We start from the raw sequence: 27,272 nt of genomic DNA on the forward strand, positions 1-27,272 counted from the left end.
AATTGAAATATTGACTGAAAATCTTTCACTTTGAAAGTGCAACCCCATTACCCCAATTTACCTAAATTATAGGTTTAAATAAATTATAAATACACTTTAAGTAAATCACATGAAGTACATTTTAAGTAAATCATTAGAGTTTTGATGTCAAGGTTAATAAAGAATTTTAATCTTAATATCCTCTTGTCATTAGTATAGATGCTAGTTAACCATATTTTGTGTATTTGCTAATTCTGTGCTAAAAGAAATCCTGTTACTTGCAGCAAAGAAACCTCGTAATAAAAAAAGAGAGATGTTGTTACCTGAGATGGGTTAACACATTTTTTTGAATGGATAAATGCATGTTTTATTAAATTTAATGATTAAAAAATAAAGTTTAATTTTGAAGAATTACTCTCTGGCTATGTATTTCAAGAACAATGTATTTCAACTGTTACAGCAATGCTTGACTCTTATAACTATACTAACTATAGTCAAATTAAGGCCCATGTTTAATACTGAGCATTGTCAAAAATTTAAGATACACCATATGGCCAAAATTTGTCTTTGTATGCTGTAGCATTAAGATTTCCTTTCACTGGAACTGTGCACAAAGTGCTGACCATAAAGACATGGTTTGCAAGGTTGGTGTGGAAGAACATGAGTAGCCTACACAGAACCTTGATCTCAATCCCACTGAACACCTTTGGGATGAGCTGGAACACCAACTTCATGCCAGGCGTTCTTGCTGAACATCAGTCCAACCTCTCGTGATCTTGTGGCTGAATGGGCAAATCCCCACAGCCATGGTCCAAAATCTAGTAGAAAGGCTTCTCAGAAGAGTGAAAGTTGTTTCAGCAGCAAAGGGGGAACAAGTCAATATTAATGCTCATGGTTTTGGAATGGGATGTTCAATACTCCGGTATCCACATACTTTTGGCCATATAGTGTACAGTATATCACTAAATGTATCCACTCTTGTAAGCATCATTGCATGCCTGTACTGTTTTAATTTTTTTATGAAGAAAAAAATTCAGAAAAGAAAAAAGAAGAGGTTTTATTCGGCCTCACGCACAAGAGGATGGGTTTTTTTTGGTTTTGAGCCTGGTTCCTCACAAGATTCCTTCCTCATCTCGTCCCTGGGAGTTTTTTCATCACTGTCGCTTCTGGCTTGTTTGTTAGGGATCTAAATCTACATCTGGATTTCTGCTGCTTTGTGACAATGTTAACAGCAAATGAAACAAATGAAATTGAATTCTACTGAATTGAGTATTCATTGCAATGTTCTCTTTTTGTCCAAGTTTTTTTTTCCCCTCACAAAGCATTCTGCATCAAGGCAGTCATATTCTTTATTTTTTCACAATGCCCTTATGATGAGGCGTACTGGCTTCTGTAAGGTACATTCAGGGGCTACATCAGTGCTTTCTCCAGTCAGCGGTTTGGTAGAAGATGAATAGGGATGAGGTGAAGAAGAGGATGAAGCAGCAGGACAGACAGAGATGTGAGGAGCTCCTGCAGCACATGCCGCTTGATCCACAGCCAGAGGAGATGAAAGGAGCACCAGGCTTTCCTCCTCCTCCTGCCGCTGCTGCTGCCAATGCCTGCTGAGCCCAGACGCTGGAAGAGCTCGAGCCTCTCCTGCTGCAACCACGCTGCTTTATATGAAAATTTCATGAGCATTTTCAGTATGGCTGGCAGTTTGAAATATGAATTGCATTTGTATCATCCAGCAATGGAAAACAAGTTAAGATTGTACATAAACGTAGGGTATCATCTAATCAAACATACAAACAAAAGACAAAAAAAAAAGACAGGACATGTGATATATTCCCTGTCCAAGCAGATCCAGGTCTAATTTAGAGTCTAACATATGCTAATCCTGTCTTTTCCCAGCCTTGTTAAATAGTAGAAGTGTTTTGGGAGGTCTCATTAGCAATATGAGAAGTCACTAGTGTCAGTAATCTGAAGATAAAAACCAACCCAACTTGTATTTTGTCTCCTCGGTGTCCCTTTGAATGATATAGTTAAAATCTGATACTAAAGACTGTCAAATGAGCACACCCATGAGTCATGCTCACCTTTCACACACCATGGAAATAATCCTGTGAAAAAAACCTGAGCACAGCAAGAGAAAGTGAAGCAGTCTCTCTTTCTGTGTCTCTGTACACAAACAGTCGAGACAAGCAAAGTCTGCTGGGACAATTATGTCAGTGGTATCATATCCAATAAAGGACATTAGCTAAATGATTGCATTAAAGCCTTCCAGTTGCATAGCAGCAATTTGTGCAAATATTTAATTAGACAGGAATCAGAGCCAAAGAGAAAAGTCCCACAAATGTCAGGTGTTCACATATGAATCATTTGATTAGTCGCTCATTCACAAGTTTAACACATTTTTTGTGTGTAGTATATGTGTATTTTGCCACATGTGATTTTTGCCATTCAGTCATTTATTCATTTATTTTCACGTGATTCCTTTTACACCTGATTCATTTTCACATGTGGCTATTTTACGGATTACTAATTTATTTTCACGTGATTGTTTTTACACACGACTCATTTTCTTTCAAATGATTTTTCACCTCATTGGTGAAAATCATTGATTCATGTAGGACATGTGGTTTTATTTATCATATATTATTCACATGATGTCACCTCTGTTTACTTGTCTTCATGTGTGCAGTTTCAAAGCATAATGTTGAAATCGACTTTCACGTGTTTTTCACGTGATCAAACATTGCTCACATAACAACATGTAACATGCATGTGTTTTTTTTTTTTTTTTTGGGAAAGCTTATCTTGCACTGGCAGATTTCGTCTTAATTAGACTGCAGATTTGCAAAGCCACCTGGATGGGTAAGACACAAAGAGAAAGCAAAACATCAGGGCAGCTTAATGCTCAAAGAAAACATAATATCTGAGACACAAGCATGAACAAATCATAGAAGGACAACTGCGTTCAGCTAAAGGCTAAAGCGGTGCAAAAATTAAGTGAGACAAAGCAGTTCTTTTCCGTAATGCAATAGATACTAGTAATTAGGGAATTGTGAAAATTATGGACAATTCAGTCCTACATATACTGCACATTCAACTGTGCCAAGATACTAATCCTCAAATTAACACATTTCAGTTACTTCTCCTAATGATAATTAGTTACACCAAGTTTCACTTTGCATGACATTAAGCATACACACTGGCTAAACCTGACCTACATGGAAAATATATTGTTCTTTTTTTAAAATTGAAAATCTGAAATCTGAAAATTAAACCAGCACATAACCATGACAGTCTGAGAGCAAGAAAATATTTTACTCATCAGAGTAAGAAGATATTGGTCTATGGACTAAAGCAATTATGTCAATCTACTGTTCTGTGCACAGCATCCAACCATATCAAGAGTAAAAAGAGAAGCGTTTAGTAACCTTTATGAATTATGCACATGGTGTATTACTTATAGACAGGAATATTAAAAATAATGATGGTTAAACCTTAACATCCTTAACCAGGAGCTTGTAAAAAACCACAATCCTTTGCGTGACTGTTCCTGGACCACCACTCCTTTCAGCCAAGAACAAGAATCTGAGGCTGTCATGGGCACAGACGCACTGAAACTGGACAGCTGAAGACTGGAAAAGACCAGGTGATTTTTTTCCCTAATCTTCAACTGTCCAGGTTGGGTGAGTCTGTGCCCATGATAGTCTCAGATTCCTGATCTTGGCTGACAGGAGTGGAACCCAATGTGGTTTTCTGCTGTTGTAGCCCGTCTACCTCAAGGTTTGAAGTTTTGTTCATGCTGAGATGCTTTTCTGATCACCACAGTTGTAAAGAGTGCTTAAATGAGTTATCTACACCCTTCCTGGCAGCTTGAACCAATCTGGCCATTTTCCTCTGACCTCTCTTATCAACGAGCCATTTCCACCCACAGAACTGTCACTCACTCAGTGTTTTTGTTTTTCACACCATTCGGTATAAACTCTAGAGACTGCTGTGTGAAAATCCCAGGAGATCAGCAGTTTATGAAATACTCAAACCAGCCCATCTGATACCAACATCCATGTCACAATCAGAGTCACAGAGATCACACTTTTTCTTCATCCTGATGTTTGATGTGAACCTTAACTGAAACGCTTGACCTGTATCTGCATGATTTTTGTATTGCGCTGTTGCCACATAAAGTTGAGGTATCAAAAGATGTTGTTTGAAACAGAATTTGAATCAGAAATTTTGGCCAAACCTATTTGGTTATTTACCAGAATTCAGAATTTCCCATGACTGATTACAGGACATTAAAGACACATTACAAGACTAGCATTTGAGAAGATTAAAACCAGTAGGGAAGAGTTTGTGAGAAAGATCTAAGTTCCAAAACACTGCCATATGATTGCATTTCATTTTAGCGATGCCTCATAAATCATCAGTTCTGTAGCAGCCTTTGTTTGCCATGAGTCACGTCCATATTTCTCAGATTCATGTATAGCAACCTTACATAATTACATAGCTCTATAATACTTCTCCAGCATCTGATCGAAAACATATATCGAAGTCTAGATAGTAAGGGCAATGATAAAAAAAATTATAAATTATAAATATAAAATTATGTCTGAACGTGAGATCGTGGACAGTGTCCAAATGGTGATGATGCCGCTGAACTTACCTTCAAAGAGAAAACTCAGGATATGGTCAAAAATCTGCTAAAAGTGGCCTAAGTAATGAGCAGATGGTTAAAACACTCTGAATGCTGGCAGAGACAGAAGCAAAAGGCCCAGGAAAGGGGCTGCGCTCACTAGGCCAGTTTTTGCACTGACAAATAAATGGCTCCACATATGCACTTTCTTTCTATACTCCTTTTAAAGTCCTTTTTTTCAGAGATATCTCTTTGTGGGATTTGGGGTGGTTTAATGAACCCAGTTGCCATGACAACCTTATTCCTAGCTTTTTCCTGAGCCATGAAACTGAATCTAGTTTTTTTTCCTCCCCTTTTTTTCTCCTCACCATTTCAACATCAATGCAGCAAGACAAGCTTTGAGGGCTAAGCCGATTCCCAGCTGAAACCATTTTCTATTTCTGTCTGCACTAAACACTGAGTTTGCAGCTTGTTTTGACACTGCTGGGAGTGTGTACATCTGCACCAACCTCAACTGTGAAGTGAGAGTGATTACACCTCTTTGAATGAGGAACGACATTCCCAAAGCTGCAATCATAGTTAGTGTTAAACAGGTGAAAATATCATTAATGTGAAGCACCGGTGTTTTTCATCTGTACTCATCTACACAAGACAACTGTGAAGTACGTAGGTCTCGGCTGGATTTTGGGATGATTTTTATATTTCTAAATAAGATAATTGAACCCTATCTTTGTTCAGGTGTAGATGCTCTGCAGTGTCATAAAGAATATAAGCTCTTAAATGATTCTGTGAAGAGATGACTGACAGCTCCGTATCTAGAATGTGAAAAGTATTTTGGCTGTAGGCAGTTAGTTAATGAAGTCAATAAATCGTTACTGTCACTCAGTTATTATATTTATGTAAAATGTGATTCAGGTTTAAGATACTGTTCATAAGTAGCTTTTATTTTAGGCTAATCTGACTGAATGAATGGTATTTTTATTTCTAATATCAGGATGTATAGGATTTATATTCTACACTTTAGCGATTGCTGCTTTTAATATCCAGTATGCTTTATTTAACAGCCAAAGCAACAAAATAATAAATGCTTATAGAATGCACTGCACAGTCACTTTTATTATATATAGTATGCAAAAATATTCTCATTGCAACTTAAGACAAAGTGAGGTTCTGCAGTTCGGGATGTTGATAGACAGACAACTAACCAACTAACTAACTAAATGACTAACTAACTAACTAACTACAAGAGCTACAGTGATACAGGAGACACCAGAAAACTACACTTTTCTGCCACTTTTTCAGCTAAAGCAGCGGTTGGACCAATCGACACCAAACCGTTCGCCTGGGGAGAAGCTAATTCACTCCTTGCCGACTTTATGTAGGTGAACTTTGACCTGTGAATTTCTGAACCTCGGTTTTGTGAGCCACTAGAAAACAAGAAGCCTGGACTGTGGTCTCTTTGGTTTATAAAACATGAAACAGTTTTTTTTCCACTTGCTATTATTTTACTGCTGCCTGGTGCACACCTGCGGGGGAAAAAAATAGCTAGCTAATGTTTTCTGCAAAATCACACCTGCCAAAGGTAACGCAATGTGATCGCATACAAACCGAAGGTATCATGTGATTAGTGCTTTTCTCTGTCTGTATTAATAGACAGGTCCTTCAGTAATGAAAGCACAGGGTGGGATGTATCACCGTTTAATATTTCCATTCAGTATGCAAGCTATCACAATGTTTTTTGTATTGAGTATTTTGTATTCCTCAAACAAGTGGTTTAAAAGGTTATTTTCCCTCCATGTCAGTATTAAAAGTGTAAATATTGCACCAATACTGCAGACAGGCTAATTATGTTATGCTAATTTTGCAACAATTGTATAAAGTAAGTCTAAATAGCTAAAGGCCATATCTGTACACAGTCCTTCATAAATAGCTTAGCAGTGCTTTTGGGCAGTTGTTCTGGGACTAATTTTTTGCAGAGCTTACACAAAATCTGTCACAATTTCTTCATGTTTGTTCGGATTTTCCTCAGAAACATATATTATTAAAGCTTTGGGGCCCATATATTCAGGTTAACTCCAACATCATCGTAAATCATTATCCACTGAAAAAATTCCTTTTCTGTCTGATTCTGTCCAGCCATGACCAAAATTTAAGGCTAACTCATATACCAGACCTATATAAAACACTTTACTGCTAACTGTGCTTTAACTCTGGGCCTGCTGCCATGAGGAGGATGGATAAAACAGTACAGCTGGACAAAAGAGCTTGCGTATCATTTCATTGCGTAGCATTTCATTTTGTATACAGGGTGATGGGTCATCTCTGCTTTGTCTATATGGAGCTTGGAACAGTGTTGTATTTTGAATCAGGATTCCGAATACCAAATACCACAATCAATAAATTCAAAAAGAGAAAACAGGCTCACCATAGGTGTTATGGTAGCATTTCTGTGTAATATAATCCTGCTAAACTAGTGGCACAAATGCTATGTAAAGCATTTCAGTGTACAAAAGTTACTTTGGATTATTAACTTATAATTATTATCTTTAAATGGTGAAGTATATCCAATGATTCGTACTGTAGTTCTACAGTTTACAGTATCACTTTTGTGAAGCTTGTTTGAATAATTTCTGAGACCCAGTGGCGGATCCAGTAAAGTGTACTGGAGATCAGATTGCTTCTGGGCGAAAGAGTAGCCTAACAGTTAGAGTTGTTCAAGACATTCCTTTATAATATAATAAAATAACAAATTCAATTGCAAGTAAATCTACAATTAGTCATTGTTTTTCTACAATTTTTGGAGTCAGTAAATAGGAAACCACGCAAAGAAGCCTCGACCTGGCACCCAAGATATTTTATAAATATAACCGGCCTCCCCATTTTAGTGAAGTGTTTCATCAATATTTAAGTCAAAAACGAGATATATTGTTTTTCCACCCAAAGGCTTTATTTTACAGAAAATTAATATGTACTTTATATATGAATAAATGAATTATATATGTAATATAACATTCCATTCTTGTTTCTGTGTTGTCTCCAAGTTTGTTTGTTTTTTTACAGGAAAAAATAACATATTGAGGGATAAATAATTTTCTAATGGGAAAAATTTCTATTCAGAATAGAGTAATAATAATAGCAGAATAATATAGACATTACAATTCTAACATCTAATTCTCACAATTCTAAAATAAATAGTGCAGCAAAAAAGTACAATTTAATAAAAGCCAAAATAAAAGTACAAATGAATAAGGTTCTAGTGAGTAAAATGTTCATTTACTATGAGATGTTGTTTACTCTGGGCTATTCATAACATAATACTGTATTCATTCATTCATACATTCATCTTTGGTAAGCACTTTATCCCGGTCAGGGCTGCGGTGAATCTGCGTATCCGTGTAGAGCCTATCCCAGTAAAACTCTGTATAAGGCAGGGACACACCCTGGATGGGATGCCAGTTCAATGCAGGGCACCATTCACACACCCATTCACACCTGGGGCAATTTAGCGTAGCCAATCGACCTACATGCATGGTTTTGGGAGGTGGTGGGAAACCGGAGAACCCGGAGGAAACCCACACAGACACAGGGAGAACAGATTGCAGTTCACTAAGGAGGAAATGAGATTAGGTTACATTCTTCTCAAAGGTCTTTGTGTGCCTTAATTTAGTTTGGGATACTGTGGATAGATTATAGGTATAAAGAACAGAGTAAAGACATTCAGATGGTAAATATGGCCCATGATGAGGCTCGGGCCCCTTCTTTTATCCTCAGGCAGAGATTGTCTGAGTGGAAACAGGCTGAGAGAGAGAGAGAGAGAGAGAGAGAGAGAGCAACAAGCAAAAGGCTTGTTTTGAAGAAAGATTATAAAAAAAAGATTATGCCTCACTTGATAAGGGGAGTTAGAGGAGGGGTGGACAAGAGATACAGGCGAAGGTTTGAAAAGACAGGATGGGGGTAGGGGGTGGACATACCGCTTTACCCCTGAACCTCCAAAGCATATGGAACACATTAAGGTGCATTATGCTGTTCTTTCAGAGGGCTGAGGAGATGGATGGCCTGCTCCCCCTCCATGGCCAAAGGAGTTGTGAGCTTAGAGACTCCTATCTTTCTGCATCTCTCAATCTTTCATGGGTTTATCTGTCTCTGTGACTGAGACTGTGTAAAAACACTGCCTTTCAGTTAACAGAGTTCAGCTTTTCATCTGACTACAGTTACTTAATATAAAAAAAAAAACAACTTACACTTACTTATCAAAAGTGAGTTGTCTTGGTCTTGATTTATTCTGGGGATCTTTGAATAAACCTTGCAAGTTGGTTTTTTTTTTTTTTTTTTTGTACTGTTGCTGTCACTTCAGCTAGTATTTTACATGTTCATCTCATATTGCCAGAAAAGAGAGCAAAAACACCAGAAGGTCATGTGACATTTTGACCCAGACTCTGCTTTCTTTCTCTGGATATTCACTTCCTGGTTTTATTTTGATAATCTGCATTATAGTACTCCCAATGACTGAAAGAGAGGTGCAGTGATGCAGCGTAGTACATTCACTGCTCTAACACATACTGATCTAACTCACAGGTAGCTGGATAATAGCTAATGAGAAGAAAAGATGTGCTAGAGAAGAAAAATCTTTAAATATGCAGTGTGTACCATGACAAAATACTGTATGGCTTCGTTTAGTGTGAATTTCAGCCCGTATAATCATAAATACATATCTACTTTCTCTCATATAAAAGAAAGGGAGTTGCTCCATTAGTTTGCTTTCAAAAGCAGTAACTTCATGTTGAATTTTGACATAATATGGTCCTACCCACAATTCAGTGGAAGAAATAAATTTGATATTATGTTTCACAATATAATATTTTTGTTGTACAAGATATTTCATTTTTAATTTAAAATATGTCTGACGTCAACAGATGTTGTATATCCACCCAAAGACTGTTCATTTTACAAAAAAAAGAATAATATGTGGAAATATATCATTCCATGTCAACAAAATAACATACAAGGGTGTCAGAACATTATCTTTACAACTTTTCTCCAATATAAAAAGTCAACCAGTGTAGAAAAACTGTGATTGTCTCATTTAACAGAGAAACACATTCTTCTAAAAAATAAAAAGATAAATAAAATAAATAAAATATTTTAGTTTTTTTTTAAAGGTTACATTCTATGCTCCATGTGAGAAATCTTTACAAATACCTCTTAGTCTCTTACTCTGGATCACTTACTGCTTTTAAAATGTTAACTCATTATCTTGAATCTTCACTGTAAATATTTTACAATAAGTTTATGTGATCCAATTATAGAGTAAAATGCTTAAAGTCCCAAGAAATATCACCAGTATATTCCTCACACTTGAAACTATATACTAATAATTTATAGGAGTTACGGAATAATTTATTTGAAGATGAATAATTGTTTGCTAAGCTGGGTGATTAAGGGGTTAATATGGCCAGTGTTGACTGCGTTTAATGGTTCAGTACCTTGCCATCTTGGCCAGGGCTATGTTGTAAACAGAGTCTTAATCTCAGTGGGATAAATAAATAAAACTACAAAATGCAGCATGGGTGTTCCGTATTAAATTACGCTCCAGTGCTTCCACAGTAAGTATTTTGGTTAAATGATGCTAAAGTCAGTTAACAGTCAGATTCAGCTGCCTAGTTGACTATGTTGCTTATTGTAAAACTCAGTAGTTAATATAAGAGTAAACGTGAAAGCCTGAGGCCAGAGTGAAAGATGATTGACTATTTGAGAAACTGAAGAAGGCTTTTTGTTCCTATTCTCTCTCCAGGTCAAGGGCATCAGATCCAGACAGTGCCCTCTTTTATCCAGAGGTCAAACACAGAGTGACCTATAACAACAATTCACATGGCCTAACAACTGAGGGTTTGTCTTGTTCTTGGGTGGGTGTGTATGTGTGTGGGTGGGGGTGTACCTGCTTACTTATCCCGTTTCTCCTTTCAGCTTTTCATCTCGACACAAAGCCTAGTCAGTCGTCACACTCCCTTTGATTGTCCATGTCTCTGTTATGAATCTTGGATCACTGTCTTCCCAGGTACAATAAAGTTGATTTTAGATTTCTGCTGCTTACGTCACTGGTGACATATTCAGGGAAGATTGATGCTGTTTGTTATTACAGACAACTGAATTCTGAGATTAAGAGATTTAGAGATTAATCAGTGTTTGTGTAGTCTCTGTCTCAGACACTCCACCCATGGCTCATAGTGCATCTGATCTCTTTTGTATGTTTACAGTGTCACTCAAACAGCCGCTTCCTGTAAATTGTAGGCTCATGGTCACGTTCGATGACTAAACGTACCACACTCTATAGCTTCCAAGACTAGAGTTCATGTAATAAAGTTGCAAAAGTGATTTCTTTCCTTGGGGCTCAGTGGTTAAAGTGCTGTGTTAGTGGAGAGAAGGTTGTAAGTTCAAATCTCAGGACTGCAAGAGAGTTGCTGTTGGGCCCCTTTAACTGCTTGTCCATCTGCTTTGGATTATGCCTCACTTGTAAGCTGAATTAATACAGGCAAAAGAATGAAAACAACATTTCTTTGTTGGATTAAGTCTGCTTTTTGCATTTTAGACAAAAAACACTGCAATCAAGACAACCATATTTTTGAAGGATGAAGTCGGGGGGTAGTCTGCAATGCCGATATATATATATGTAATATATATATATATATATATATATATATATATATATATGAAACAGCAGGTCGACTTGTACTATCAGACTCAAGTATACAACAACATGAAGATAATTCATGAATGTTAAAAGCACTATACAAATAAAATTGAATTGAATAGACTAAACCTATGATTTGCCTTGCAGCCAGAACCACTTTCAGTGCTCCTGTTGTAGAACGTCATTCAACACCTTCTGACTAAACAGTTTTGAGGAGTCAGCAGCACCATGGTGTAATACAAATGTCATTTAAAATGACCTACTTTATACTTGTATTCTAGAAGATTCCATAAAGAATTTTTCAGTAACTCAGACACTCACACATAAACTGAGAAACCCACAGTAAGGCTACAGAAACTCGAGTCTTGTCAGTTCATGATCCTCTCCAGCTTGATCCCGAGGGAAACTGCTGTCGTCAGTGCTGAGGTCTCAGGCTGACCGCCGCATGTAGGATTTATACCACCAACATAACAGAGAAAAATAAAAAGGACCACACAAAGCACTGTCTTGCAAGCAAAAAAAAAAAAGAAAAAAAAAAAAAGATTGGCATGTGAACAGTCTACATGCTTGTGTCATTTCAGACATGTAGCGAATTCATTGAGAAGTGTTTGATGTTGCAAGATGTGGAAGGCCAAGTACAATAGCACGGCTCAATTCTGAATGAGCAAAAGAAAAAATAATAAGGGGCATTGAGACTGAAACGCAGGGAGTGAAAAACAAGGAGTGTCATGTGGAACATGAAAGGCACAAATCATGTCAGTGGGTGATTAAGAGTCAGTCAGTCAGCAAGCAGCATCTGCTTCCTCTTGTGCCAATTACCCATCTCCCTCTCAGAGCCATGGCCTTTCATGGGATTTGGGAGTTACTCGCCTTTCTCTCTCTCTCTCTCTCTCTCTTACCTCATGACTACTTGTCAGCCATAGATCATAGACATACATATCAGACTTAACTGAAGCTTATTAACGAAAATACACTCATGCAGCTTGGAGAATCTGAACATACTCTGGCTTGAGCATAATTTATTTTTTAAAGCTTCATCTATATTGTATTTCACCCGAGAGGGTATTGCAGTGTCAAAAGAATATGGATCTTACTGTAGACTGTATGGAACAAGCATCAAACAGTGCATCCTGCATGCTAGTGTCTTTTCATAGAAGGCAGTGAAGGTGGGTTACGTCAACAAGGATTCAGTTTGGGGTTTAGAGCTAATACATTTATTTTACTGATCTCAGGTGTGTTATAAGAGAATTGTGTTGCAAAACTATCCAGGGGAACACTGGACACGTGGTGGGAATACACCCTGCATGGGACGCCAGCCCATCTCAGGGCAACATGCACACACACACACATTCACACACTCAGTTACACCTAGTGGCAATTTAGCATTGTCAATCCATCTATATTCATATTTTTGAGGAGTGGGAGGAAACTGGAGAACCTGGAGGAAACCCACACAAACATGGGGAGAACATGTGAAACTTCACACAGACAGTAACCCAAGCTAGGGTTCACACCAGGGAGATTGGAGCTGTGAGGAAACAGCAATGTTACTCTTGAAACAAGCAATTATAGATACCTTTCTTTTGCATTATTTTCTCAAACTGCCATTTCTGAAATTTAAACCTTTAAACATGAGATAAAAGATTAAAATGAATCTATGAAATTAAACCTGAGTTTAATGTAATGAACCAGCAGGTTTAGTGTTAATCTAGGTTTACTGTAAACCTCTCACAGGGATTAAATGATGTCTTAAATACACCCCTGATTTTAAAAAGGTTTAAAGTGGGGTGTCACAGGATTGTTAGTTAAACTTCAATTCAGATTAAATCTCAGTGAATGTTGGAGCACTGTGAGGATGCTCACATGCCAAGCTATAAAAATAATTAACAACATCAATCAACACAATTTTATTTGACATTGTGTAAAGCAGTTGTTTCAGGTCTCATGCCAAGACAACGATTATGCACCGATTTGGCACATGTGCTGAAACATCCATGCATATGTCAAAGCTTTAATGTGAATTTAATATGCAAGTAAAATAAGGACCTGTCTCACATCTAGACAGCTCCGCATTTCACACAAACAGTTGGAAGGGAAGGTCTCATTAAATGACCAACAATAAATAACACACTCCTTATAGCAGTTTTCAAGATACTTACATTAACAGACTCACACAAACACCTCACAAATACTGCAGATCAGGTCGGTTTCCTCGCACTGCATTCCAGCCTGACTGGTCATTTCTGTGCCTGTTCCAGATAAGCAATGCTGGAAACCGGAGAGCAGAACTGATCAAAAACATTCCCAACATCAAACTCCTCTCCTTCTCTGAGCCAGGATTGGGTTCATATTTGCGTGCATTTAATCATCTCTCCATATGCACAACATTACTCTTCTATTGCCTTGGCAAACACGCATGACTTGTGTTCTTTTCTTTAAAGAAGGATTTGCAGACATAAAGGACTTTTGTTTATTGAAAGACAAGGACAAGCTTTTCAAGGTACCTTTTAAGTGTGAGTTAATGAAGAGCAATATAATCTAAACCATACTCAGTGGCGCGCACACACACACACACACACACACACACACACACACACACACACACACACACACACACACACAGACTTCTCTTATTTTTTATGTGAGGACCTTCCATTGACAGAAATGCAGCTAATTAATGCTATGCTACATCTAAACATAATCTTAACCTTAACCTCAGTAACCAAAAGCAAACAACTTCTCTCTTTTATTTTATTTCATTTATTTATCTATTTATTTATTTTAAATAAAACCTGCAGTTTTCCTCATGGTGACCAACCAAACGTCCCCACAAAGTCAAAACTGACAGATATCAGCTATGGAGCCCATTTGGTCCCCATCGAGATATAAGAACATGCACACACATGCGGAAGTCATGTTGCCAGATCTGTGTGACAAACCAACCCAAAACCCAGCTCAAAGTCAATAAAGTCTGTCTATCTGACACCCTCTAACCCTGCATTAACACAATCAAATCATTATAACCACTGCAAAATATTTTGTAATATTTACACAGTAACATGCAACACATTTTACAAAATTCTTAAAATCATACTGTTTGTTCTAAACATCAAGGTCCAAAAAATATTCTCAGTTTACTACATTTTTTTAAAATAGTGAGTAATGCACAGCAAGTGGTATCAAAAACAAGTATTTTATTTCATATATTTATCACTGGACGGCACAGTGGCACAGCAGGCAGTGTTGCAACTTTGTGCTCCAGGGTCCCTGGTTCGAGCACAGGTTACTGTCTTTGTGGAGTCTCATTTGTGCATTTTCTCCAGATTTTTCAGTTTCTTCCCACTTTCCAAAAACATACCAGTAAATGGCTATGCTAGTAATGGCCTGGCATCCCATCCAGGGTGAATTCCTACCTCACGCTCAGTGTTCCCCAGTGTTCTCCAGATCCACTAAACAGGACAAAGCAGTTACTGAAGACGAATAAAAGAATGAATGAATATTTATTATATCCCATTTGAATTGTATATGCATTTACCATCCTATGCAATAGTTTTTTATGTTTATTTACTACATTTTAATAACCACAGATCACATAAAATAAACAATTTGCACAAAATAAACAATCTATTTAACTATGTGGCCTTCAAAACATTTCTATATTACAAAATAGTATGAAAAAAAAAAAAAGCACCGCAGCAGGTTAAAAGTAGCTCACTTCCACGGTTAAAAAACATTTACCTGGCAACCCTGAGTGGATCCGTACTGTTATACCTTATTTGACCACAAGAGGCCGCCAAAGCGAATTTATTAATTATAATTATTATAAATCCTTTCCGTTTAGGACTACCGCTAAAGTTAGTCTGTGTCGCCCTCTTGTGGTCAAATACGGTATAACATTATGATGACTGCAATTCTTTGCAGCACTAGATTATCACGGTTTCATTTGCAATGTTTTATATAAAACTTGGTGTCCTTACTTCAATTTTGCAACCATTTGGACCACTGAATGAATTAATGCCACCATGCCTTCCTTGCTCATTAATTCATGGCACAAATTTTTAAAATAATATCAGGTTCTTTATATTACACACTATGTGGACAAAAGTTTATGGACACTTAACTATCACACCCATATGTGGGCTTTTTCTAAACTGTTGCCACAAAGTCAGAGGCACATTATTGTCTAGAATGACTTTGTATGCTGTAGCATTAAGATTTTCCTTCAGTGGAACTAAGAGGCCCAAACCTGTTCCAGCATGACAATGTGAACAAAGTGAGCTCCATGAAGACATGGTTTGCCAAGGCTGGAGTGGAAAAACTCGAGTGGCCTGCACAGAGTGCTGACCTCAAGCCAACTGATCATCTTTGGAATGAACTGGAACACTGAATAAGTTCCCCAGACCTGCTCATCCAACATCAGCGCCTGACCTCACTAATGCTCTTGTGGCTGAATGAGCACATATCTCCACAGTCATGCTCTAAAATCTAGTGGAAAACCTTCCCAGAAGAGTGGAGGTTATTATAACAGCAAAGCATGAACTAAATCTCGAATGGGATGTTCAACAAGCACATATGGGTGTAATGGTCAGGTGTCCACAAACTTTTGGCCATATAATATATGTACAGTTGGGGTCATAGGTTTCCATAAGCCTTGCAGAATCTGCAAAATGTTAATAATAAAAAAAAAAATAATAAAATAAGAGGGAACATAAAAATTGCATTTTTCTTTTTTAAAATTTTTTTAGTACTGCCCTGAATAAGTTATTTCACATAACAGATGTTTACATATAGTCCACAAGACACAATAATAACAGAGTAAAATAAGAATTTACACAAAGGAACCAGTTCAAAAGATTACATGCGCTTGATTCTTAATACTGTATGTTGTTACCTGGATGATCAGTGACTGTTTTTATGTTTTGTGATAGCTGTTCATGAGGCCTTTGTTTGTCCTGAGCAGTTAAACTGCCCACTGTTCTTCAGAAAAATCCTCCAGGTCCTGCACATTCTTTGCTTTTCCAGCATCTTCTGCATATTTGACCCCTTCCCAACAGCAGCTATACGATGCTGAGATCCATCTTTTCACACTGAAGAGAACTGAGGGACTCATACACTATTACAAAAGGTGCAAACATTCACTGATGCTCACAAAGGCAACACACTACATTAAAAGCCAGGGGGATGTAAACTTTTGAACAGGATGATTGGTGTATATTGTTATTATTTGTTTGTATTTCCTCATTTGTAAGTTGCTTTGGATAAGAGCATCTGCTAAATGAATAAATGTAAATGTACTGTAAATGTAAATTCAGTTATTATTGTGTCTTGTGGACTATATGTAAACATCTGCTATGTGAAATAGCTTATTCAGGGCAGTACTAAATAATATAAAAAAAAGCAATGTTTATGATCCCTCATTTAAAAACAAATTATTAGCATTTTGCAGATTCTGCAAGGTGTATGTAAACTTATGACCCCAACTGTAGCATTCATCATATTAACACTTGATTTGTATGATTTACTCTGAAGTCCAAAATAATCAAATATCCTCAATATGACAAAAAACAGTTGTTTAATAGCAATTTTGCCATACAAACTATTTGTGCAAAAATCTTTTCTCACAATAACAAAAAAAAGAAAATCAAGGCCACATAAGTTGACATATAAAGAGTGTAAACGTTTAACATGTATTTACTGTGTCCTTAATGGCGCCCCTTTACGGAGAGACAAAAAATGATTCACAGTCTTCAGTATTAAGTGGTTTTTGACTTGTCGCACAAGCGATCATGGTTACAAATCAAACAGCTGTATAAGACCTCCGATATTCCTGGAGGCAAATGTTTGAAGACACTTAGAAAGAACAGTTATGTGATTTGTCCACATGTTACAAACATGAGCTCATACCATAATCATGATCACTAAGAGTCTCAGTATGGTTAGAGGTACAAGAATATTGCAATATTGCTGTTACAAAACGTACAAAAATAAACCATTGATTCAAAAATAAACTATTAATTCAAATATCAGTTACTACATGCATAGCAAGGTGATGTTCGTTCATAATATGCCATAACATGTCATGACACAGGCAAAAAGGCATTTGCGGAGAAGATTGTTCTAGCTTTGTATGTGTAACCTTTTAACTGTACCCTGAATGACAGCCTGAACCCTGGTGCACATCTGCAATTGATAGTTGCATAGCAACTAACTAAAATAAACATAAGAAAAGAGCTAGTGACTAGACAGTGCAGCTAATCCCTGCGACCTCTAAGGTGAAGGTCCCAGTCCAGTCTAGACAAGTCGACGCACAAAGGAATTAAGAACATGATAATACTAGCTGGCAGATACAGGATTTGTCAATAATATGAGGAAAGAAGAAGAAGAGAGAAAATGCATTCACTTCACTTCTACAGTAAGAAAACTCTGAGCCCCTGTGATCCCTGTGCATATACACAATAGCCAGCTTTCATAAGACAAATACATTATGATGGAGTTCAATTTTGCTTATACTGTGGCGCCGTTGAATTCTCAAATCTGACTGGTCAGAAGGTGTTGATAAATTTTCTATACGACAAAAGTTTCCACTGTAAGACAAATTACAAATTTATTTTAATGTATTTTAATTTTCATCATGGTTTCTACAGTAACAACTAACAGGGACTTGCATGGCAGATGTTCCAAATTAGAAGATTTGTAAAACCTGTAATTGTTGATGTGGTGAATTTTTTCTGTTAGGAGACGCTGATTTAGTATTTTTGGAAGGAGTCTCATATGTCAGTGCTTTGTAACGATCAGAGGTAAAGCTGTTCAGACAGAGGTAAAGTTTTCCATCAGGGGAAAGTCTTCAGGGCAGAGCGATTTGTCGTTTCTTGGTAAAGATACAATCTGTTTTATTAACTTCAGGAAAGGGAAAATAGAGATGGGTCAGCCAGCCAATTAGGGTACAGGTAGACAGAGTACATGGTTGGTCAGTTACATAGACAGACAGCACAACTGGCTGCCCAGTAAGACAGCTAGACAGATAGGTAGCTCAGCTGATCAATGACAACAATAGTCAGATAGAGAGCCTGGTGGGCCAGCCAGCACACAGATAGGTTGAGAGCATTCCAGGCCACTCAGAAGATAGATAGCCTAGCTGTGTTCAACGATATTGCTCTGGTGCAGTGGGGACTCAGTGGTCACGGATCTGGATTAATGATCAGAATTTTGTGATTTTGGATAATATTACCAAGCTGCCACTGAGCAAAGCCCTTAACCTTCATCTGCTCAGATAAACTGTAAGTCGCTTTGGATAAAAGTGTCTGCCAAATAATTTAATGTAAATATAAATGCAATATAAATGTATAGCCGACAATGCTAAGATTACAACTAGTATCATTCAGTGAGTGGCAATTTGTTCTTCCTGCTAAAATTATGATTACTGACTTGAAAAATGCTTACTAAGTACTGTGAGACATCTTAATGTTGATTATTAAGCCAATGTGAAGCACCTTTTGTCATAAACCTTCTTTTTCTCATAAAACATGGACACACTATAAATGTAATATCTTTGTCTTAATTTTGGCCTTAGGGCCTTAGCACTCTCCAGTTTATGACAAGAAATACTGAGATAAGCTTTACCAGAGGTCAGGCATAAAAGGCTTTTAGTCTATACAATGAATATGTATAGCTGCATTGATTGAATTCACTAGAATTTGGTAAGATTTAAAACCACCTGAAAAGGCAGTGTAGAGTTGAAATCATAACTTAAAAAGGCAGTAATTGGTAGATCAACCTTCAATAGTCAATACTAAAACTAAACCAAACTGTCAGAATGATGACTTTGAGAAAAGAGAGTGAGACTTGAGCTCAAGCCAAAGTCCATCGAAAATGGTTTTGAGGCAGAAGTTAGTGAAAAGGCATGATTTCATGACCACTGTATTTCAGGGCTGTGATCAAGTTGAGGATTCCTTTACAGCAAGCTCACTGCTGCTGGAAAAAAGCGAGCGGCATAAAATCAGTGTCCCAAAGTCTTCTTCAGGTATCATACTGATATCATCAGTAAAAGGAGATGAAGCTTTCCTTTATTCTTTTCTTGCATTTTTCATATAAAAACATAGAATATAAATCTTTTACATTCCATTCTGGCTAGTTGGTATTTACACAGTGAAAGAAAACATTTTAAAATATCAATAATTATAATCATTTACAAAAAAGGAAAGATGTATTCACAAGTCAGCGGTGATGACTGATTCGCTGTACATGAGTCTGTTGGAGTCGGCTAACAGAGACGCCTGAGCCGGGTCCATCGGCAGCCCCTTTTGTGCCATGTGTCCAAACATGGACACCGCGCCGCCCTGCATGGTGGCCACAGGAGCTAGAGTGACGCAGTGTGAAAGCAGTGGCGTGTTTGCATCGTGGTTTGAGCCTGTAGAGGGCACGCTAGTAACATGGCCTGTGCTGGTGGAGCCACTGGCGCTGCTGGGGGAGCGACTCTTAGGGGGAGGACAGTGCTGGAGCACTCGCGTGGGTGCCTGAGCTGAGGCAAAGTGGGCTGCTGGGAAAGCAGTGTAGCCTGGAGGGATGGCATATCCATTCACAGGGATGAAGCGTTGGTTCTGCGGCATTGGTGCTGCCACAAAACCTGCAATCTGACCTGCTTGTAGCCCCTGAGGAGCTCCATAGATGTATCCAGCGTAGCGTGGGCTGCTGAGGTTGCTAACAGGGCTGGCACTGAGCGAGGTGGTCTGAGTGGTGGCATTGCCTCCTGATGGTGTGCTGGAGCTGGCATGGGATGACAAGCCCTCCCAGGCACGCAGTCTAGCGTGGATGTCCTTAAACCTTGGTCTCCGTGCAGGTCCTTCCTGCCAACACTCGTTCATTAATGTGTAGACGCGTGGCGGGCAGTCGTCTGGGCAAGGCAGCAGCTGCCTCTTGCGCACCATCTCAATCACTTCCTGGTTGCTGAAGCCGTAATAGGGTTGAAGGCCGAAGCTGAAGATCTCCCAAAGAACCACTCCGAAAGCCCATATGTCAGAGTCTGTGGTGAACTTTCCATATGCGATGGCTTCTGGAGGCATCCAGCGGATGGGAAGCAGAGTTTTAGGCTGCACACGATAGTAATCAGAAGCATAGATCTCCCTTGACAGTCCCAGGTCTGAAATTTTAACATGAAGCTGCTCTCCTACAAGTATGTTCCTTGCTGCCAGGTCCTTGTGGACAAAATAGTGGCTGGCCAGGTATTCCATGCCAGCTGCTACCTGCATTGCAACGTGCAGGAAGTCTCCATGGTCCAGGCTGGACTTAACTGTGCCGTCCTCATCACTGCTGCAGCCTACATCTGAGTGTGGAGAGCGCATTACCAGGAATTCATGGAGATCTCCAAGTGGCAGGAACTCGAAGAGCATGCACACAGGCTGCTCCTGTGTCACCACGCCCAGAAGGCACACAACGTTGGGATGGTGGAGCTCTGCCAAGACAGAAGACTCCTGCTGGAATTCGTTCCATTGTTGTGGGCTGGAGAAGTCCTTCAGAGTCTTGATAGCCACAAGCTGAGCATGCTCCATACCTGGCAGGTACAAGTGACCTTTGTAGATTTTACCGAAGGTGCACTCACCCAGCTCCTCCATGAAACGTACAGCTGACAGAGGCAGCTCTTTGGCTTTAGTCTAGAGGAGAGGAGAGAAGAAGTGTTTATAGTAAAATTTAGATCACTGCCAAACCAGGTTGACTTTATTTATATGCAATGACTATTTTGCCATAACATCCAATATCTTAAGCTTTAGGTGATGGAGTGCTACTCTGACATTGTCCTGAAAAGTTTCTTAATATAGTTATAGTAAAGAATATAGTTTTGAATTAATTGTTTTCTCAATGAGTGCAACCTGTCCAGGCCCTGAGGCTGCAAAGCAGCATCAAACCATGATGCAACCCCCACCATGCTTCACACCTGGGATGAGGCCTTGGTGATTCAAGTGAATGACCCTATCACATAATGTAATGAACAACAGCAATATTGAAAAGAAAATTCATGTTTCAGAATGTAAATATTCTCAGTGTGACTGTGATTTCATGTGCATGTGTTATGTACATGTTATTATTAAATGTATTGCCTACCTTGTTTGATTGAACAGGAATTTGGTTTTCGGTTTAGCATATTCTGATTTAGGCGAGTCATTTTTTTCTAACAAATGAACCATCAGTCTGTTTTCTCTTGTTCCTTTACTGTCTTAAATTTAATGCCTTAATAATATAATACATGCTTTAACACAGGAATAATTAAAAAAAGATATCAGAGGCCTTCATTTTGACAATTCAGCTAAATCATTAAAACAGAAAACGCTGAGAATATCTTGTTTTTCTTTTCCAATTTACTTAAAGTCTAAAAGGTTCAAAAAGAATTGAGTTCTCTCTTTGCTTTGATGCCTCTCTCTGAAGCCTGGATGAGTTTAACCTCTGACTGTGATGGTGACCTCTGACCCTCCGACCTGCTCTGCACCCTGATCTTTAACAGAGACTAAAGTGAGTGCTAAAAATCTGAAGAGACATCCCACATCAAAGTGGTCCATCTGCAAGCATTATTTTATAGCTGCTGTAAACAGTCTGTTGACAGATTAATATTAATTTATGATTATGAAAAAGGAGTTACGCCAGCTTTTGTTACTATGCTCAATAATTCATGGACATGGCATCAGTCCTCCAACTGGAAGAAGTACAGTGTGTTTCAAATACAGAGTGTGATTTACTGCCATCCTCTTCCATACATACAACCAAGATCCACTGCTGTATTACAAATATAGTACAGACTATATGAAATGTTAACTAGAGCTATGTACTGTATCATATACATTCATGCACAGAAATATGCTATTATAGCTTATACAGCAGCACTGTTGAATTATCGACTCTCATTGCGCAGTAGGTGTTGATTAATTTTCTATAACAGCAGCTCTGACAATAGTGCCAGATGCAAGTCAAATCACAGGTTTATATTAATGCACTCGTTCTAATACGTTATTGTTTCTATAGTAACAGCTCATTCACAAGAACTTGTATGACGGATGCGCCACATGATCTGGTAGTAATAATAAACTGATTAAAACGAAAAGGTATAATTGTATAATATATGGTTAAGTTTTCTGTAACGATAGATATATTTAACATTTATGGAAGGAATCTCCAGTGTCAGTGCTCTCTGTCACAGGACAGCTTTGTGCTTTCTGGTTTCTCAGTAACATAACAAGCTGCATTTTTAAAAAATAATTTGTCTTTATTAACTTCCAGAGAGAGAAAAAAGAGTCTGGTGAGGAATTGGCTGTTTACAGTTGCTATAACAGGAACTACCTTTATTTTGTGGCCTTTCCACATCATAAAGCTATACAGCTATAAACAGATAAAGGTGTAGGGTGTCATTCTTTAATAAATAAAAAAAATGGTTATTGTTGGTAAATTGCTGGTGTATAAGAGGAATAAAACACTCCAGGATGTGCTTCGGGAAAATCACCTTTGAATTGGCTTCACATTGGGCTGCATCACACTATTCTATCATTGATTTCTTTCCTAAAACTACACCCCCATCAGGTTTTATTCTTTACTTATATCTTTCATATTTTTCATAGGTAAATGTCATACTGATTGTCAGTGCAGGAGACAGCAAATGAAGGCTGCAGTAGCCTTCAGAGGTCAAATGAAATTCTACCCAGAGCACAGACACAGGGAACAAAGCCATGGCTATTATATAAGTGGCAGCTGGTTCGTGTTAGGACCAACTCTCCCTGAGGCAACTACATCTCATCCCTGTTCATCTCATATTAATATTAGTCATGTGAATGATGACCTCTGCATGACCCCTGTCCTGAACTTTGACTTGCAGCTGGGTCTGCATGATAGTGGTTTAAGTACAGTACAATACATCTGGGACTGGTTATGTTTCATATAGCAGAGATTGAAGCAGAGTGTTCAGGAAAGAACTCTGTGCACTAGACAAGTGAAGGGTTGAGTATGTGTATGCATTTGGGTCAATAGCTTGTAGAGCAATCATAAAACTTTATTTCCCCAGTGCGCACATATGAATTCAAAAGCTCCCTTTACTCATTTCTGTTGTGGAGAACTGCACTCTTGGCCAAGTCTGATGTGTAAGGCCCTAGACACTGTACTGTGTCTACAGTGGGCACAGGGCCCTATTTTTTTACATCATGAGATATGATTTTAAGAATAATAACTTTACAAGAATAAATCATTTGTAGTGGCAAAATTATAGACTATACACAGAATATGGTGGACAACATGACAGTGTTTAAAAATTTAAGTGAAAAAAGTGGAAAAAACGCCTCCAACACCCTCTAATGGCTAGCAGCTTCCGATTACTTCCAACTACTTGTGTCCTAGATTCAATCCTACAATTTGAGGTTAATTGAACTAACCTAAGCAATACGAAAAGAAATACAAAAGAAAGCAAGTATTATCTGAAAAGTATTATCTGAAATGAATGTAGCAACAAGGCTGGGCAACATGACTACATAAAATCAATACCATAATAAATTATATCACTATACACTTGAGATAATGTGAATTATGTGCAGTGACATAATTTATTATGTCACTTTTTAATGATTGCATGATGTTAAAATTTCATAGTTAATCATTAAAATTGCAAAATTATTACCGATATTTCCCCCTCCTGGTCAGTGTTAAGTAATTTCATTTTGTACACATTAAATAAAAGTATCATCAGGCTCAGTTTTACACATTCTTTCAGACAAATGTTTTTGCTGGCAGTTAGAAAACCTACATATCATGATACTTATCGTATGCCATAGAAAAAGTATCATATGATATGATATTTTAGTCATATCGCCCACCTCTAATTACTACAACATTAATTCATTAATTGTCCCAGAAAGTTCAGCATTAAGAAAGTTCAGAATCTAGTACAGTTTTTTTTTTTTTTTTTTTTTTTTTTTTTTTTAAACTTAATTTCAGTCGTTCAATTTGAGTTCCCTCCCTTACCCAACTTTTGGGAATAGAGAACTTTATTGTACAGCAGACAACAGCAATGTCTTGTAGTTTTCATTGCCAACCTTATGAGAGAGCCACCTCTTATATAAAAATTGCTTTTCAAATGATTTGTGTCCAAACTTGTACTAACACAATAGTCAAATAAACTACTCAAAGTGAATATTCGTACATTTATGAGTAGGAAATAGATTTAGCCACATTGATCTTGCTGCCATATTTAAGTGTTTGGTGACTGTTTTTCTCACCTTGGGCTTGTATGCAGGCAGCATGGACATCTCCACGTTCTGGCCGCGTACAGGTTTGGGCTGGCGCTGGGTGGGTGGACGTGAGGCTTTCTGGTTATTCCGGCACACGCAGATGAAAAAGAAGAGCAAGGCGATGGCTAGAGGGATGGCAACACTGGGGACCAGGATGTAGAGAATCTCCATACTACTGCCTCCACGCTTCTCCGGGTCTGAGCACCACAGACAAAACAATCAATCATAAATCAATCAATCATCTAGATGACTTACACGCTACTGGAAAATAATTTCAGAAATTTGCTTCTAGTTAAAGCACTAAAACTCATTTTAGCTGCACAGTTTAGTCATATATAATTAACAAATTACAGACTTACAATTACAATACAAGTGGACTGTGTATATTTCATAATTTATCAAAAATCTAATTATATACTGGTAATACTAATTATTCAAGAATATATTATGCAAAACTGAGACAAAGCTTTTCTTTAGTTAGCTTAAATATATTTGAATATCCCGCTACACACATTATTTTTATGTTCTCATGCCATATATTTCATTCAATGGTCAAAGATGAGAAGACTCTCTCTGACATATATTCAATTATAGAAGTCGGAGATTTACTCTTTCCTGCTGACTAATAAAAGTCTAAAAAAATTACCTATTAAGGGAGAAATAAAGTTAGGACTTATGGTACCTAATTTATAATTTTAACATAAAATGAAAACAAACAAGCAAATACATAAAATGACAATATATGTACATTATGTAAGTCATTTCTGTTGCATATTTAAAAAAAACACATTTATGCAAAAAATTTTATGCATTATTACACAATTTAAAAATTTTTTTTTTTTTAACATTAAATTATAACACGCTCCTTATTCTGTTTTAATTGGTGATGTCTGAGTGAGTAGCACCTGACAGTGACTGCTATGAACTATCAACTGTTTTCTTTATCATCCCTACTGCCTTCAGTATATATGAAGTTTTTAGGTTTATAAATGATTAAATTATGTCAGTTTTTGGTCTTGTATCCAGAACTATGGACCCTGTATTACACGTTCCTAGCTGTGGTGCCTTTATGGCAATGAACCCAAAACTAAATGCCAGCAGTGTTAAGAGTGCAGTGAGTGTGATCACTGTTCCTCACCACATGCAGGGATGTCACACAGCTCCATACGAACGCTCTCATCCAGTGTGAAGCACCACGGAGCCTCCTGCTTGTTGCCTGGGTTACGACAGTATGAGTGGCCGCCGTTTAGCTCTGGATAGCGCACAGCTAGGTAGGTGTGGCTGTGTGGATACTGCGAGTTCCACGGCTGGCACTGGCGGCCTGACCTCGTCACACTGGTGGTGCCCCGATAATCAGAGCCGCTGCTGTTGAAGCACTTGTGATCTGTGACAGAAAGGAAACAGTAGGTTGCATACTTCAGATGGGAGCAAATTAACTTACCAAATGCTCATGGATTAAAAAGCTGTGCTCACTTTTGTTGATGGACTCGCCCATAGGGATGCCTATCCTCATGCAGTTGGCTGCCTCGGGGCTGTCCGAAGCGGCCAGGTCCTCACAGTTGGGCAGTTTGAGTCGTTTGAGGATGATTGGGTTGGAGCGGGCGATGATGTACTCTGTCTTACACAGGTCATTCTCCAGGATCTCACACTCATCCTTGCACAAGTCTCGTGGTTTATCAATCCCAGAGCTCCGGTCACATGTGGGGAAGGCAAAGTGGCAGAGCGAGGGAATGGCAAACTGAGAGCAGCGATCCGACAGGTGGTTGGATGTGCCAATCATGGTGAAGGCAGCTGGAGAGGAAGAGGAGAGAAAAGAGCACTGAACACTTCTCACACTCCAGAGATTCATTTTCTACGCAGTATGTCTCATGCATAGGCTTGGCTCAAATATGCTCTCAAACATCACGAACAATTAGAAACACTGATGGAAGCCAGGTTACTGCTGAAGTCTAGCCCATGTGTACATTACACTGTGATTTAGCATCCTGACCCCCAGAACACTCACTCTGGTCACATTAATCCATGGGAAAAGGCTAGTCTCAGGTCAGTCTGGTTCCTAGACTGCATTATTTCTCATGGACAATGGTGAAGAGTTACAAAAATACAGAGATGAGCCTGCTGGACTGTGAGAACACATTTACTAACAGACAGGAATGTCCTTGAAATGCGTCCATTAAACCATTAAACACAGAGACAGAGAGAGAGAGACAGAGAGAGAGAGAGAGAGAGAGAGAGTACTGGCACCGGTTCTAACGCTGTCACATTTCTGAAACTACATCTGCACAAACACTAATGAAATGTTACAGAAGGAGCTGAGCTAATCTGGCAATTTCACTGTGTTTGTGGCAGCCAGAAATTTCCTTCTTACGTGTGACATTACATACATAAATTTCCATGCAGATGTTTTGAGTTGAGATGTTTGAAATTTCAGACACAAACGAAAGTGTGGTATTTCCATTGAGAACAAGTGATCAAAACTGTAATAAGTTCTTGTTTTTAATCAGAAGTGACCAGAATAAAATGCCAGTGCTCAGGACAGTCACTGAAAGGCAGGTAATAAAAAGTGTTACCGGTTATTTGAGTTTCAATCTCGCCCTGCATTTGCAGTGAGTCAACAAAGATGCTCCGGTTCCCGATGAAGCGAGCACAGGCAATTCCTCTGTACGGCTGGCAGAAGCCTTCTTCATCAAAGTCCTCTCTGAAATATTAAATAAGACAAGGACAACAT

At 38.2% G+C, this 27,272-nt stretch overlaps 1 protein-coding gene across 1 annotated transcript in view; it reads right to left on the reverse strand.

Moving 5' to 3' along the window:
• Positions 1-16,846: 16,846 nt before the first annotated feature.
• ror1 (receptor tyrosine kinase-like orphan receptor 1) overlaps positions 16,847-27,272 on the reverse strand; it is a 122,557-nt gene continuing 112,131 nt past the window's right edge. The window contains exons 5-9 of the mRNA XM_026922851.3: positions 27,115-27,242; positions 26,018-26,335; positions 25,683-25,928; positions 24,533-24,741; positions 16,847-20,938 (exon numbers count right to left, since the gene is read on the reverse strand). Of these exons, the coding sequence (XP_026778652.3) occupies positions 19,499-20,938; positions 24,533-24,741; positions 25,683-25,928; positions 26,018-26,335; positions 27,115-27,242 (2,341 nt within the window). The 3' untranslated portion in view covers positions 16,847-19,498. The remainder of the gene's footprint in view (positions 20,939-24,532; positions 24,742-25,682; positions 25,929-26,017; positions 26,336-27,114; positions 27,243-27,272) is intronic.

This window comes from Pangasianodon hypophthalmus, chromosome 2, assembly GCF_027358585.1.
Source record: "Pangasianodon hypophthalmus isolate fPanHyp1 chromosome 2, fPanHyp1.pri, whole genome shotgun sequence".
In the NCBI taxonomy this organism is placed as follows: Eukaryota; Metazoa; Chordata; class Actinopteri; order Siluriformes; family Pangasiidae; genus Pangasianodon; species Pangasianodon hypophthalmus.